General features: G+C 45.5%; 2 protein-coding genes across 2 annotated transcripts in view; both read left to right on the top strand.

The window, feature by feature from the left end:
- The window catches only part of Fam174b (family with sequence similarity 174 member B), a 45,749-nt gene that overhangs the window by 13,769 nt on the left and 19,966 nt on the right, over positions 1–12,014 (top strand). The gene's annotated exons all lie outside the window — the stretch shown is intronic.
- LOC101980639 (ATP-dependent RNA helicase DDX18-like) lies at positions 7,730–9,974 on the top strand. The gene is given in 5 exon segments (XM_013350241.2): positions 7,730–7,888; positions 7,890–8,146; positions 8,148–8,384; positions 8,577–9,030; positions 9,032–9,974. Coding segments are annotated over 5 exon segments (1,974 nt in total). The 3' UTR covers positions 9,899–9,974.

Here is a 12,014-nt window from a genome sequence, read left to right as displayed (position 1 = left end):
ACACACACACACACACACACACACACACACACACACACACACACACACACATCGTCACTGAGATTTATTTTACTGTCTACACAGTTCACCCTTTAAAATATTCAACGCTGTGTTGTTTAGGTTATTTTATAGAGTTATGCATCCATCACTAAGGTCAGTTTTAGAATATGTTCATCACTCCATGCTGAAACCCTGCATCCATTGAGGCTCGCTCTCCATACGCCTTTCCCAGCTCCGGGCGACCGCCGATTGACTTCCGAGTCTGAGGGCGTCTCTCTTTGGACTGTCACATGGCTGCAGTCACATCACAGGAGGTCTGTTCTACTCAGCATTGTCTTCTCAGGGTTCATTTTGCTCCTCCTCCGAGTAATAGCTTCCTAATTAGTTACCGTATCACCTTGTCTTTTTCAAGATCAGTCTCCGTTTAAAAATTATGGGTATATGTGGGTGTCTGTGTCGGGATATCTGCATGTGAGTGCAGAGGTCAGAGGCATTGGGTTAGCCTGACAGCTAGAGTTACAGGTGATTTTAAGCTGCCCTATGTGGGTGTTGGGAACCAAACTTGGGTTCTCTGCAGGAGCTGTACGCTCTCCAGTTCTGTATACCACCCTCATTTCTGCATTTGTGGTGGTCTGAATGACAATGCCCCCACAGGCTCATATATTTGGATGTCTGGTCCCTACTTGGTGGACCCTTTTGGGAAGGGTTATGAAGTGTAGCCTTGTTGGAGGAAGTGTGTCATGGGGGTGGGTCTTGAGGGTTCAAAAGTCCATCCCATTCCCAGTTGGCCCTCTTGCTGCCTCTTGCTTGTCCATCAGGATATAAACTCCCAGCTACTGCTTCAGAACCGCGGCTGCCTGCCTGCTACCATGCTCTCTGCCACAATGGTCACGAAACTGCAAGCCTCCAATAAACTTTTTCTTCTTTAGTGGTTGTGTCTTATCACAGTAATCGAAAAGTACCCAAGATGCTATATTCTCAGTTGATAAATATTTGAATTGTTTCTGCTTTGGGGCCATTCTGAGCAATGCTGTACTGAACATTTGCACGTGTTTGTGTGGACATATGATTTAATTCCTCTTGGGTATGGAGCTAAGGGAAGACCTTCTTGGTCATTTGGTAGTGCCTGTGCTTAGCGTTTTAAAAAGCTGATGGCTATTTAGGATGATGACACCATACTATTCTGTGTCTCACTAGAAGCATAGGGAGGACACAGGTTCTTCATATCCTTGCTAACCTTGGCTGCAGACTGTGTTTTTGATCCTAGAGAGTGGGAAGTGGTACCTCACTGTGGTTTGGTTTGCACTGTGCTGTTTGATAATGGAGTGACTTTCCCTGTATGACTTTATTGGCCATTTATATGTTTGCTTTAGAGAACTATTAAGATCTTCTTGCCTAGGGACTGGGGGAGCTGGTTCAGTGGCTAAGAGCTCTTGCTGCTGAAGCGTCAGCACCTGAATCTGAACCCCGAGCACCTGTGTAAAAAGTCAGGCGTGGTCACGTGACCATGCAACTCCAGGGCTGTGCACTGTGCATGAGGTTTGAGAGCAGAAGACAGAAGGATTCCCGGGCTTGCTGGCTGCAAACCGGGCTCCAAGTTCAGTGAGAGAGCTTGTCTTGAGGAAGTAAGGTCGGGAATGGTAGAGCAAGACACCCGGAGTCCTCCTCTGACTCTGCACATGTGCATGGCTGCACACATTGGTGCACACACACACACACACACACGTGTCTATATCTCACATCCACACACCAACAGTCTTGCTGGTAGTTTATATCAAGTTGATATAAATTAGTCACTTGGGAGGATCTCAGTTGAGGAAGTACCTCTATTAGATTGGCCTGTGGACAAACCTCTAGGGCATTTGTTTTTAATTAATGATTGATGTAGGCAGATCCTCCCCAGTCTGGGTGGTGCTTTCCCTGGTGAGGTGGTGTTGGGTTGTATGAATAAGCAAGGTGAGTTAGCCATAGAGAGCAAGGCAATAAACAGTATTCCTCCATGGTTCTGGCCTCTGCCCCTGCTTGGGTACCTGTCCTGACTTCCCTCAGCAACTACGATCAGGCTATGTAAGCCAAATAAATCCTTTCCTTCCTAATCAGTGTTTTATCACATTAGAAACCCAACTAAAACACACACAATAAAAAATATCACCATTTCATTATTGAGATGTAAGACTATGTCTGTGTTGCAAATGCAATTTTATCCCATTTCTGGCTCTTTTTACTTTTTGAATGATGTTCTTTGAAGCACTATATATTTTTTTTATTTTGATGAAGTCCAATTTATCTATTTATTTTCTGCTTTAGCTTCTGATATCCTAATCCAAGGTCACAAAAGCGTATCCTATGCTTTCTTCTGTGAATTGTAATATAATGAATAATAGCTTTAGTTCTGAGATATGTCTTATGTATTTATGTACTTCTCCAGAAAATTCTATGAGGTAATTTTTGTATATGATGGCTTAATGTTTTATGAACAAGTGTTCTATGGGGGTAGCGGCTTTCAAATTTATATTTTGCATGTAGGTAGCTTCTCTTTCTTTACACATATACTATGTGTCTCATCTTGGATTATATAAATATCAATCGTGCATATATGAAAGATGTTTCTTGTCCATGTAGAGACAGCAGCTCCGTGTCAACAATGCGGAGACTTCATGCTTTGTGTGGCCAGTCTCTTACTAATGGGCACTTGTATGTCACATTATGTAGGCTGAAGCATATGGTTAAGGAGGTCTCCCAGAAGGTAAATTCTTGGCAAGGTTTGTACCATTGTAAACGACAGGTGTTACTGAACTGTGTGTGTAACAGCCTGTGCACCCGGTAGCATCATGAGACCTGTTTCCCATGCCCCGCCCACTGTGTATCTTTAGTCATTTTGATGTTTGCTAAGCTTGCAAGTGGATAATGGGATCTCTTTAGAGGCTGAATCTGCCGGATGCACAGCCATTTGTTTGCTTTTTCTCTGCCTGTGACCTGCCTGCTTTTATGTCCTTTGACACATTTTTCAATTAGATGATTGGCCTCTTTTATTGATTTGTAGATACTCCTTCTGTCTGTTAAGGAGGTTAGTTTACATCTGCACTGCAATTGGATATATTTTCCAAGCTTATCGTTTATCTTGACTTAAGTTGTTATTATTTTTTCCCTGTGCGCCCCCTCCCCCCCCGACTGACTTAAATTATTTTTCTGTTTGAATTCAGCACCCTTCTCTTTCTATGGCATTTGGATCTCTTCCATGTTTTCTGCTAACAATTTTATTTCCTACCCTTAAGTCTATCTATCTCGTTTATTATGATAGAGTAGGATATATTGGTGGCTGTAAGCAAAACACTGGATAAATGGCTTTTTCTGAGCCATAGTGCCACTTTTATTCTATTTTGGGTTGTAGTAGTGTCTGCCTCTGGGTGCTCTGGTCCACTACAGCATCTCTTTGTGGGTCTGTAACTCAACGCTGTGATTGTGGCTTCGCTGTGTGGAGAAGCCAGTTCCCTCCATTACTTCTCTTTTGCAGAAGGCTCCTGGATCTGTGTCCACTTCTATGTTTGGCTTTGTTTTTGTTTGAGATGGGGGGCTCTCCCTGTGTAGCCCAAGCTAGCCTTCATCTTCCTGTCTTAGCCTCTGGATGTTGGGATTACAGGTGTGCACCGACACTGGAATCAGCATGTCTAGATTTCCCAACACAAACCTTGTTAGTATTTTATTGTATTTCATTAAATGTGTAGGTTAGACTAATTTAAATGGCTCAGCGTCTCCGTGAGACAGAAGCTAAGCATGCCTCCCTTCCATGCACAGATGTCTTCTGGTGACTTTTAGTTGTAGTAGGAACTGCCCGGCAACCAAAGGAGCGTGGGGCTGTCCTTATAGTCACCTAGGAAGTATCACAGACTGCCTGCACTTCTCAGGGGTAGATATACCCAGACTCTGTGCATATCTGGGTATACCTAGCACTTCCTGTCCTTTGCTGGTGTGGGACAAGTTCAACATTTGAGTCCCACTTACTAGATTAGGCTCATCAGCATCTCCTGGTTTTTGTTTCCTTAACTTCATAGTATGAACCCTCCTGCGTTTCTAGCATCAGGCTATGATGACACCATGTGTGTTGTTGTGCTAAGCCCATTGTGGTGGCTGCTCTTATTGTCACCCCAAGGGAGAGGATGAGAGAGGACCAGGCATACTTACAAGTTGTAAGTGGATTGTGTCCCACAGTAGGGCTGTTGACAGAAGTCAGAACAAGGTTTAGGTGTCCTTAATGATCTCAGGTAAAAATGGGGGGGAACTTAAAGTCCTGTGGAGTAGGTTGGCTGGGTGATCCACCGTCAGAATCCCAGAACCTGGAAAGAAACAGCTATGAAGGCATTTGCTTTTAGGATGAGTAGCTTACTCACAGGCACAAAGACAAGGGCTAGGATTCAGACCTCTGTCTCTGGACTCCTTGGTCTATGTCTCTGACAGCCATGCTCCAAACTGAGCCCACTCACTGGGGCTCAGTGTTTCTCTGCCCTGCCTTGTTGTTGACTGCAGGTCTGGAAGGGTTCTTTCCAAGTTGCTCTGCTAGCCCTGGAGCTTGCGCCCCAGCTTCCTTGTTTGTCTAAGTGAAGCTTGCAGGCTCACTGGAAACTTGATTCTGGCCAGCTGCTGGAGAGAGCCCTCTGAGTAAACAAACCTGGGGATGACATTCCGGAGGGGAAGAATTTAAAAAATGTATTTATTTTGTAATACCTCCCTCTTGTCTTTTCATTAATCTTCTCTTTATTCTGGAGGATTTTATACCTGTATACAGTGGGATCACACATACTCATATACTCCCCTTTTTTTCCTCTCCAGCTCTCAGATCTTCAACATGTCCCCCTCACAGCTTCAGGTCTTTTTGGGGTGTGTATTTATAACCTGTTAAGTCCAGCTAGTGCTGCCCCATATGTACATTGGTGTGGAACCCTTTACTGGAACACGGGGATCCTATCAGCGCCCCTATTTTTTTTTTTTTTAAAAAGAACGATCCTCTCCCAGCAACTGTCTACTGCCAGTAGCATCCCAGTAAGGGGCAGGGCCTGGAAATCATCTACCACATCTCTGCTGGACTTTTGGTTACTTGATCATGTGCAGGTTCCCAAGTGTGATGGTTATCTCTGTCATCTCTCTAGGACACAGAATCTCACAGCACTCCCTCACATCTTCCAGCTCTTCCATTCTTTTTGCTTCTCCTTCCACGGTATCCTCTGAGCCTCGGTTGGGGTGGGGTAGGGGTGATACAGATGCCCCATTTAGGGCTGATCACTCAGTCTCCTCTTCTTAGTGCTGTGACCAGTTATGTATCTATCTATTGACTGCTGCTCACTGCAAAAAGAAACCTCTCTGACCAAGACAGAGAACCGCCCAGGTCTGTGGATTTAAACATATGTAGGTAGGAGACTCTTTGAAAGCATGACCATTTAGCAAAATAACAGAAGCAGGTTCTCCTTTAGGCTCTGTGATTTCTCTAGCTATGGGCTTCTGGTCAGGTTTATAGTACCAAGCATGTGTTCTCTCTGTGGATCAGGCCTCATAACCGATCAGAAAGTGGTTGGTTACCCCCACAACAGTCATGCCACTGTTACACAGTTGGGCACATCTTGTCTTGCAGGCTGCTGCTGCAGCAAACAGGGTCCAACCCTGAGTAAGACAATTGACGTGTTTTCTCTTCCAGAAGCTTCTATAGCCCCTTCCTGCACCGTGACAGCTTGCCAGCAGGGAGGAAGTTGACTGTTGGTTCAAGATCAATTTCTCTGTGTCCTGTAGTCCAAGTGTGTGGTGTCTTTAGCAAAAGTCTTCCCATGTAGTTTGGTGGGTAATCCAAGACAATGATAATACTCTGTATTGTTTGGATGTCTCTGGGACCTCCTTTGACTCAGTTCAGAAGGAGAGCTGCAAATGGCTAGAAAACACAAAAAAAAAAGAAACATATATCTATACTTAGGTATATCTTTATTATTTCTCTGAGCACATTCCTCCCTATTATTAATAAATTCAAATCATTCTAAAAAAAAAAAAGAAGTATTCTACATCCTCAGCCATCGAAAGTGTCTCAGTTAGGGTAGCCATGAAGAGACACCATGACAACAACTCTGATAAAGGAGAACATTTAACTAGGGCTGGTTTGCAGTTCAGAGGTTTAGTCCATTATCAAATGTGGCGAGAAACATGGCAGGGTGCAGGCAGATGCTGTACTGGAGAAGGAGCTGAGAGTTCTACATCTTGATCCTCAAGCAGCAGAAGGGGACTGTGTACCACACTGGGCATAGTTTGAGTCCTCAAAATCTGTCCCCACACTGACACTTCCTCCAGCAAGGTCGCTCCTAATAGTGCCGCTCCTATGGGCCAAACATTCAAACACATGGGGCCGTTCAAACTACCACAGAAAGGCAAATTAAAACTATTTTATGATACCATCTATCTCAGGGTTACTACTGATGTGACAAGACACCATGACCAAAAACAGGTTGGGGTGGGGATGGAGGTGGGGGAAGGATTTAGTTTGCTTATACTTCTCCATCACTTTGCATCATCAAAGGCAGTCAGGGCAGGAACCTGGAGGCAGGAACTGAAGCAAAATCCATGAAGGAGCACTGTTTACTGACTTGTCCATCATGATTTGTTCAGCCTGCTGTCTTATATAGCCCTGGACCGCCAGCCCATGGGTGGCACCCCCAATAATGGTCAAGCCCCTCCCCTGTCAGTCACTAGCTAAGAAAATGCTACAGGCTTGCTTGCCTGCAGCCTGATCTTATAGCTCTATTTTGTCAGCTGAGGCTTCTTCCTCTCGGGTGACTCGAGTCAAGTTGACAGAAAAACTATCTGGCACACACAGTCAGAATGGGCATCATCAGGGATGTGAGTGTGGCTGTAGCAGAAGGGGGAGCTTTTACATAGTGTCGATGAGGAGGAGATCCCATGCAGCCATTCCAGAAATCAGTCTGGAAGTTTCTCAGAAAACTAGAAACTCAGCTGCCATGTGAACCAGCAGTACCACTTTCTGGGTATGTGCCCAGTGGACTTGATGTCCACAGAGACACTGACACATAGATGTTTATTGTGTACTATTCACAATAGCTATGAAATAGAATCGACCTTGATGTCCATCAACAGATGAATAGATAAGAAAAATGTGGCGTTTATGCACAATAGAATGATATCACTCAGCTATAACAAAAAAAGGAAATCCTGCAAATTTCAGATAAATGGGTAGAAAAAAATCATGCTAAATGCTGTGACTTAGGCCAAGGAAGACAAACCCCTCATCTTCTCTCTCATATGCATAGCCTACTTTCAAATGTTGTGGTTTGTTTAATTTGGAGCAAAAGTGGAAGCCAGGAAATGGGAAGGGCGCTCTTTGGGCTTGGGCACATTAGAGGAAGGAGATGATAGATTGTAGGTAAAACAAAAGCAGAGAGGAGGCATACGGGGGGGGGGGCAGAAATGCTTAGGTAAGGGGGCACAGGGTATGGGAGGAGCCAGGGGGCAGAGGGGAGGGTGATCCAAAGGGAAAGCACATGAAAACCCACATGGCATCCTACTATCTCCCAGTGCAATTGAAAGAAAAAATAACTGGAAGGGTAGTAGACTAATACATGGGAAAGAAGGAGAGGGAACATCAGGGGTTAAAGGGTTAATCATGAGGACACGCTTCCGAGTTCCGACTACACATGTGCAGCTACTGCTCAGTGCAGCCTGCAAGCGCAGCCCGGCAAACATGTCGCACTTACAGATGAAACTCCTGTGCAAGAAGATTGAGAAGCGGAACATCAAGCTGCGGCAGCGAAACCTGAAGCTGCAAGAAGCATCAAACACGAACCATTCCCAACCTTCCAATGAAGATGTGCCCAAAGAAGAGATAAAGGTCAGAAAAGTTTAAGAAAGCAGTAAAGCATGCCACGAGGGTGGGCTCAGCAGAAGCACAAAGCGGAGGCATGCCTGAAGAGACAGTGGAAAACTTGAAAGTTGAAAAGTTACCCCAGAAACCTACTGCTTTAACCAATGGAGAAACAGCAGCAGTGCCATCTCCTGATTCAGAATCAAAAAAGAAAAAGAAGAAGAAAAAGAGGAAAATGGCAAATGGCGCAGAGCCTGACACCAAAAAAGCAAAAACTGAAGAAAGCACTGTGGCTCTTAGAAACAGAAGATGCTGTGGAGAAGCCAGATGACAAGGAAGTGCCCAGCCTGCCCCTGGGGCTGACAGGGGCTTTTGAGGACACTTCGTTTGCTTCCTTGTCTAACCTCGTCAATGAAAACACTCTGAAGGCTATAGAGGAAATGGGCTTCAAGCGCATGACTGAGATCCAGCATAAAAGTATCAGGCCACTTCTGGAAGGCAGGGATCTTCTAGCAGCTGCTAAAACCGGCAGTGGCAAAACTCTGGCTTTCCCATTGTCTCCAAGTGTATGGAGGTGGGGGTTCCTTGGACTTCCCACAGGGCAGGGAACCCTGATTGCTCTTTGGGCTGAGGAGGGAGGGGGACTTGATTGGGGGAGGGGGAGGGAAATGGGAGGCGGTGGCAGGGAAGAGACGGAGATCTTAAATAAATAAATACATAAAAAAAAAAAAACTCTGGCTTTCCTCATCCCTGTGATCGAGCTCATTGTGAAGTTAAAGTTCATGCCCAGGAATGGAACAGGAGTCCTGATTCTCTCTCCTACCAGAGAACTGGCCATGCAGACCTTTGGTGTTCTTAAGGAACTGATGACGCACCATGTCCACACGTACGGGCTGATCATGGGTGGCAGCAACAGGTCTGCTGAAGCGCAGAAGCTCACCAACGGCATCAACATTGTCGTGGCTACCCCCGGCCGGCTTCTAGACCACATGCAGAATACTCCAGGGTTCATGTACAAGAACCTTCAGTGTCTCGTTATTGATGAGGCTGATCGTATCTTGGATGTTGGATTTGAAGAGGAATTAAAGCAAATTATTAAACTTTTGCCAGTACGCAGGCAAACCATGCTCTTTTCTGCCACACAAACTCGAAAAGTTGAAGATTTGGCAAGAATTTCTCTGAAAAAAAGAGCCATTGTATGTGGGTGTTGATGATGATAAAGAGGTTGCCACAGTGGATGGACTTGAGCAGGGATATGTTGTGTGTCCCTCTGAGAAGAGGTTCCTTCTGCTCTTCACATTCCTTAAGAAGAACCGGAAGAAGAAAGTGATGGTCTTCTTTTCGTTGTGTATGTCTGTGAAGTACCACTACGAGCTACTGAACTACATCAATCTGCCTGTCTTGGCCATCCATGGAAGGCAAAAGCAAAATAAGCGAACAACCACGTTCTTCCAATTCTGCAACGCAGATTCAGGGATACTGCTGTGCACAGATGTGGCAGCCAGAGGGCTGGACATCCCTGAAGTCGACTGGATTGTTCAGTATGACCCTCCCGATGACCCCAAGGAATACATTCATCGTGTGGGTAGAACGGCTTGGAGCCTGAACGGAAGAGGGTATGCCCTGCGCCCTGAAGAGTTGGGTTTCCTTCGTTACTTGAAGCAATCCAAGGTTCCACTGAATCAGTTCGACTTTTCCTGGTCTAAAGTTTCTGATATTCAGTCTCAGATGGAAAAGCTGATCGAAAAGAACTATTTTCTCCTTAAGTCCGCGCAGGAAGCATACAAGTCCTACATACGAGCCTACGACTCCCACTCTCTCAAGCAGATCTTCGATGTGAACAACTTAAACTTGCCTCAGGTGGCTCTGTCCTTTGGCTTTAAGGTTCCTCCCTTCGTTGATCTGAATGTGAGCAGCCATGATGGCAAGCTTAAAAAGAGAGGAGGTGGCGGTGGATTTGGCTACCAGAAAACAAAGAAAGTGGAGAAGTCCAAGATCTTTAAACACATCAGCAAGAAGACAGCGGACCGCAGGCAGTTTTCTCACTGACAGGAATGGCTTTCTACCTGGACTTTGCCCTAATTTCCCCCTTTCTCTTTAAGAAGGAACTTTTTAAAATCACCTTTAGGATTTTTTTTTGTCTTTACTATGAATGATAATTTTTATTTTTAAATACTCCCATAAAAAAATAAAAAAAGGATTAATCATGAATGGGAGGGGCCATGGGGGAGAAGAAAAGATAGTGTAGGTTAATCAAAGCTAAGGGTGTATAAAAAAAACCTGTGGGAATCCGTTAGTTAGTAAGTGAATTTCAAAATACAACTTAAAGAAAAAAATTATGATGCAAGGATGGACAATGTTTCTTCCACCATACATGGGTTCTTAAATGAAAATCTCAGCACAAGGCAGAATGGGACAGTTTCGAATGACTTCTGTGTCTGGTTGGAAACTATTGTTAAAGGGCTATAGAGATGGTTCAGCGTGTTAAGTGCTCTCTGTGCAAACACAAGGAGCTGAAGGTGTTCAGATCATCAGCATCCGAATAAAACATCTGGTATGGTGGGCTCTGCCTGTAATCTCAATCCTGGGTTGAGGGAGGGGTGGATGGAAGCAGGTAGATTCCCAGCGTTCACTAACCAGCCAGTCTAGTGAGTGGGTGAACTCTGAACTTACTGAGAGATCCTGTCTAAAAGAATAAAGTGGGGAGTGATTGAGGAAGACACACGATATTGACCTCTCGCCTCCATGGATGCACACCCACACACACACCCATGCACACACGTGCATGCACATGCATGCACACATGCATGCATATACCCCTCACACACCAGATACACACACATACATCCCAGATACATACACATGCACACACACATGCACGCACACACCCCTCACACACTAGATACACATACATACACCCCAGATACACACACACACATGCATGCACATGCACACACGCACACACCCCTCACATGCTAGATACACACACACCCCAGATACACACACACACACACACACACGCATGCACATGCGCACACACCCCTCACACACCATACACATACACCAACACACACGCAAAAAGCGAGTTTCAGTTTGCATGGAAGAGCAGCATTTAATCTCTGACATCACAGTCTCTTTGTTCTTTGCTTTTCTCTCAAGCCACTGAGCTTGCCAACAGCCCTATGAAGAGCTGTTGCACGCCTCCCTTCTGGAGAACCTGCAGTCGGGCGTACCCGAACAGAAAGTGTCAAGCCGTTGTCACCCGGTGACTCTTAAGGGTTTAAAAGGGTTGTAGCAAATGGGAGAATTACTCTGGTCATGGTAGAGTATTAAAATATCAAAAATGTCCAAGGTGGTATTTATTATAATGCTGGTGTCAGGTCATGCCACGTCTTCCTTTTGAGCGCCCTTTGCCATTAGGACTCCAGGTCACGTGGGACTGAAAACCTGCACGTTCGAGAGAGCAGTGCTATAGTGTTCATGGAGAACTGGTTTCGAAGCAGGCTTAGAACTTCATCTCATTTCCTCTGGTCTCTCTTCCTCTCTTTCTCCTCAGCCTCTGTCCTGTCAGCTCATACCATCAAGGGCTAGTGAGCAGGGCACCTGGTGGTCAGCTTTGATTGGTCCTATCTTTCTCCTTTCTTCCCTGCTATTGGTTGGCTAGAGGGTCGCTGTGTATTGACTGCCTCACACTTAATCCTGTGTGTCCACTTTTGGATCTGGAGGTGTGGCCAAACGTGGAGGATGGAGAAGCCTAAAGGAGATCAGAGGTGGATGCTGGCCTGCCTCAAAGCAGTGCATGCCCCAGGGGAGTCTTGCTTCAACAAGAGTTTGTTGGAGGTTTATATGGATCCCCGTGGTGTAGGGATGTGTGAGTTGTGTTCAGTGGTAACTTCCAGAGAATGAAGGGGGGGATTGTGGGTATTGAAGTCAAGGGGAGGTGAAGTGTGTGTGTGTGCTTGTGCATGTGTGAATGTATGCCCACACATACGTGTGTGTGTGTGCGTGTGCATGTGTGAATGTATGCCCACACATACATGTGTGTGTGTGCGTGTGCATGTGTGAATGTGTGCCCACACATACGTGTGTGTGTGCTTGTGCATGTGTGATTGTATGCCCACACATACGTGTGTGTGTGCTTGTGCATGTGTGAATGTATGCCCAC

The sequence above is a fragment of the Microtus ochrogaster genome, chromosome 22, assembly GCF_000317375.1.
Source record: "Microtus ochrogaster isolate Prairie Vole_2 chromosome 22, MicOch1.0, whole genome shotgun sequence".
In the NCBI taxonomy this organism is placed as follows: Eukaryota; Metazoa; Chordata; class Mammalia; order Rodentia; family Cricetidae; genus Microtus; species Microtus ochrogaster.
Note: the sequence above shows the minus strand (reverse complement) of the source record. Positions and strands in the feature narration are given on the sequence as shown.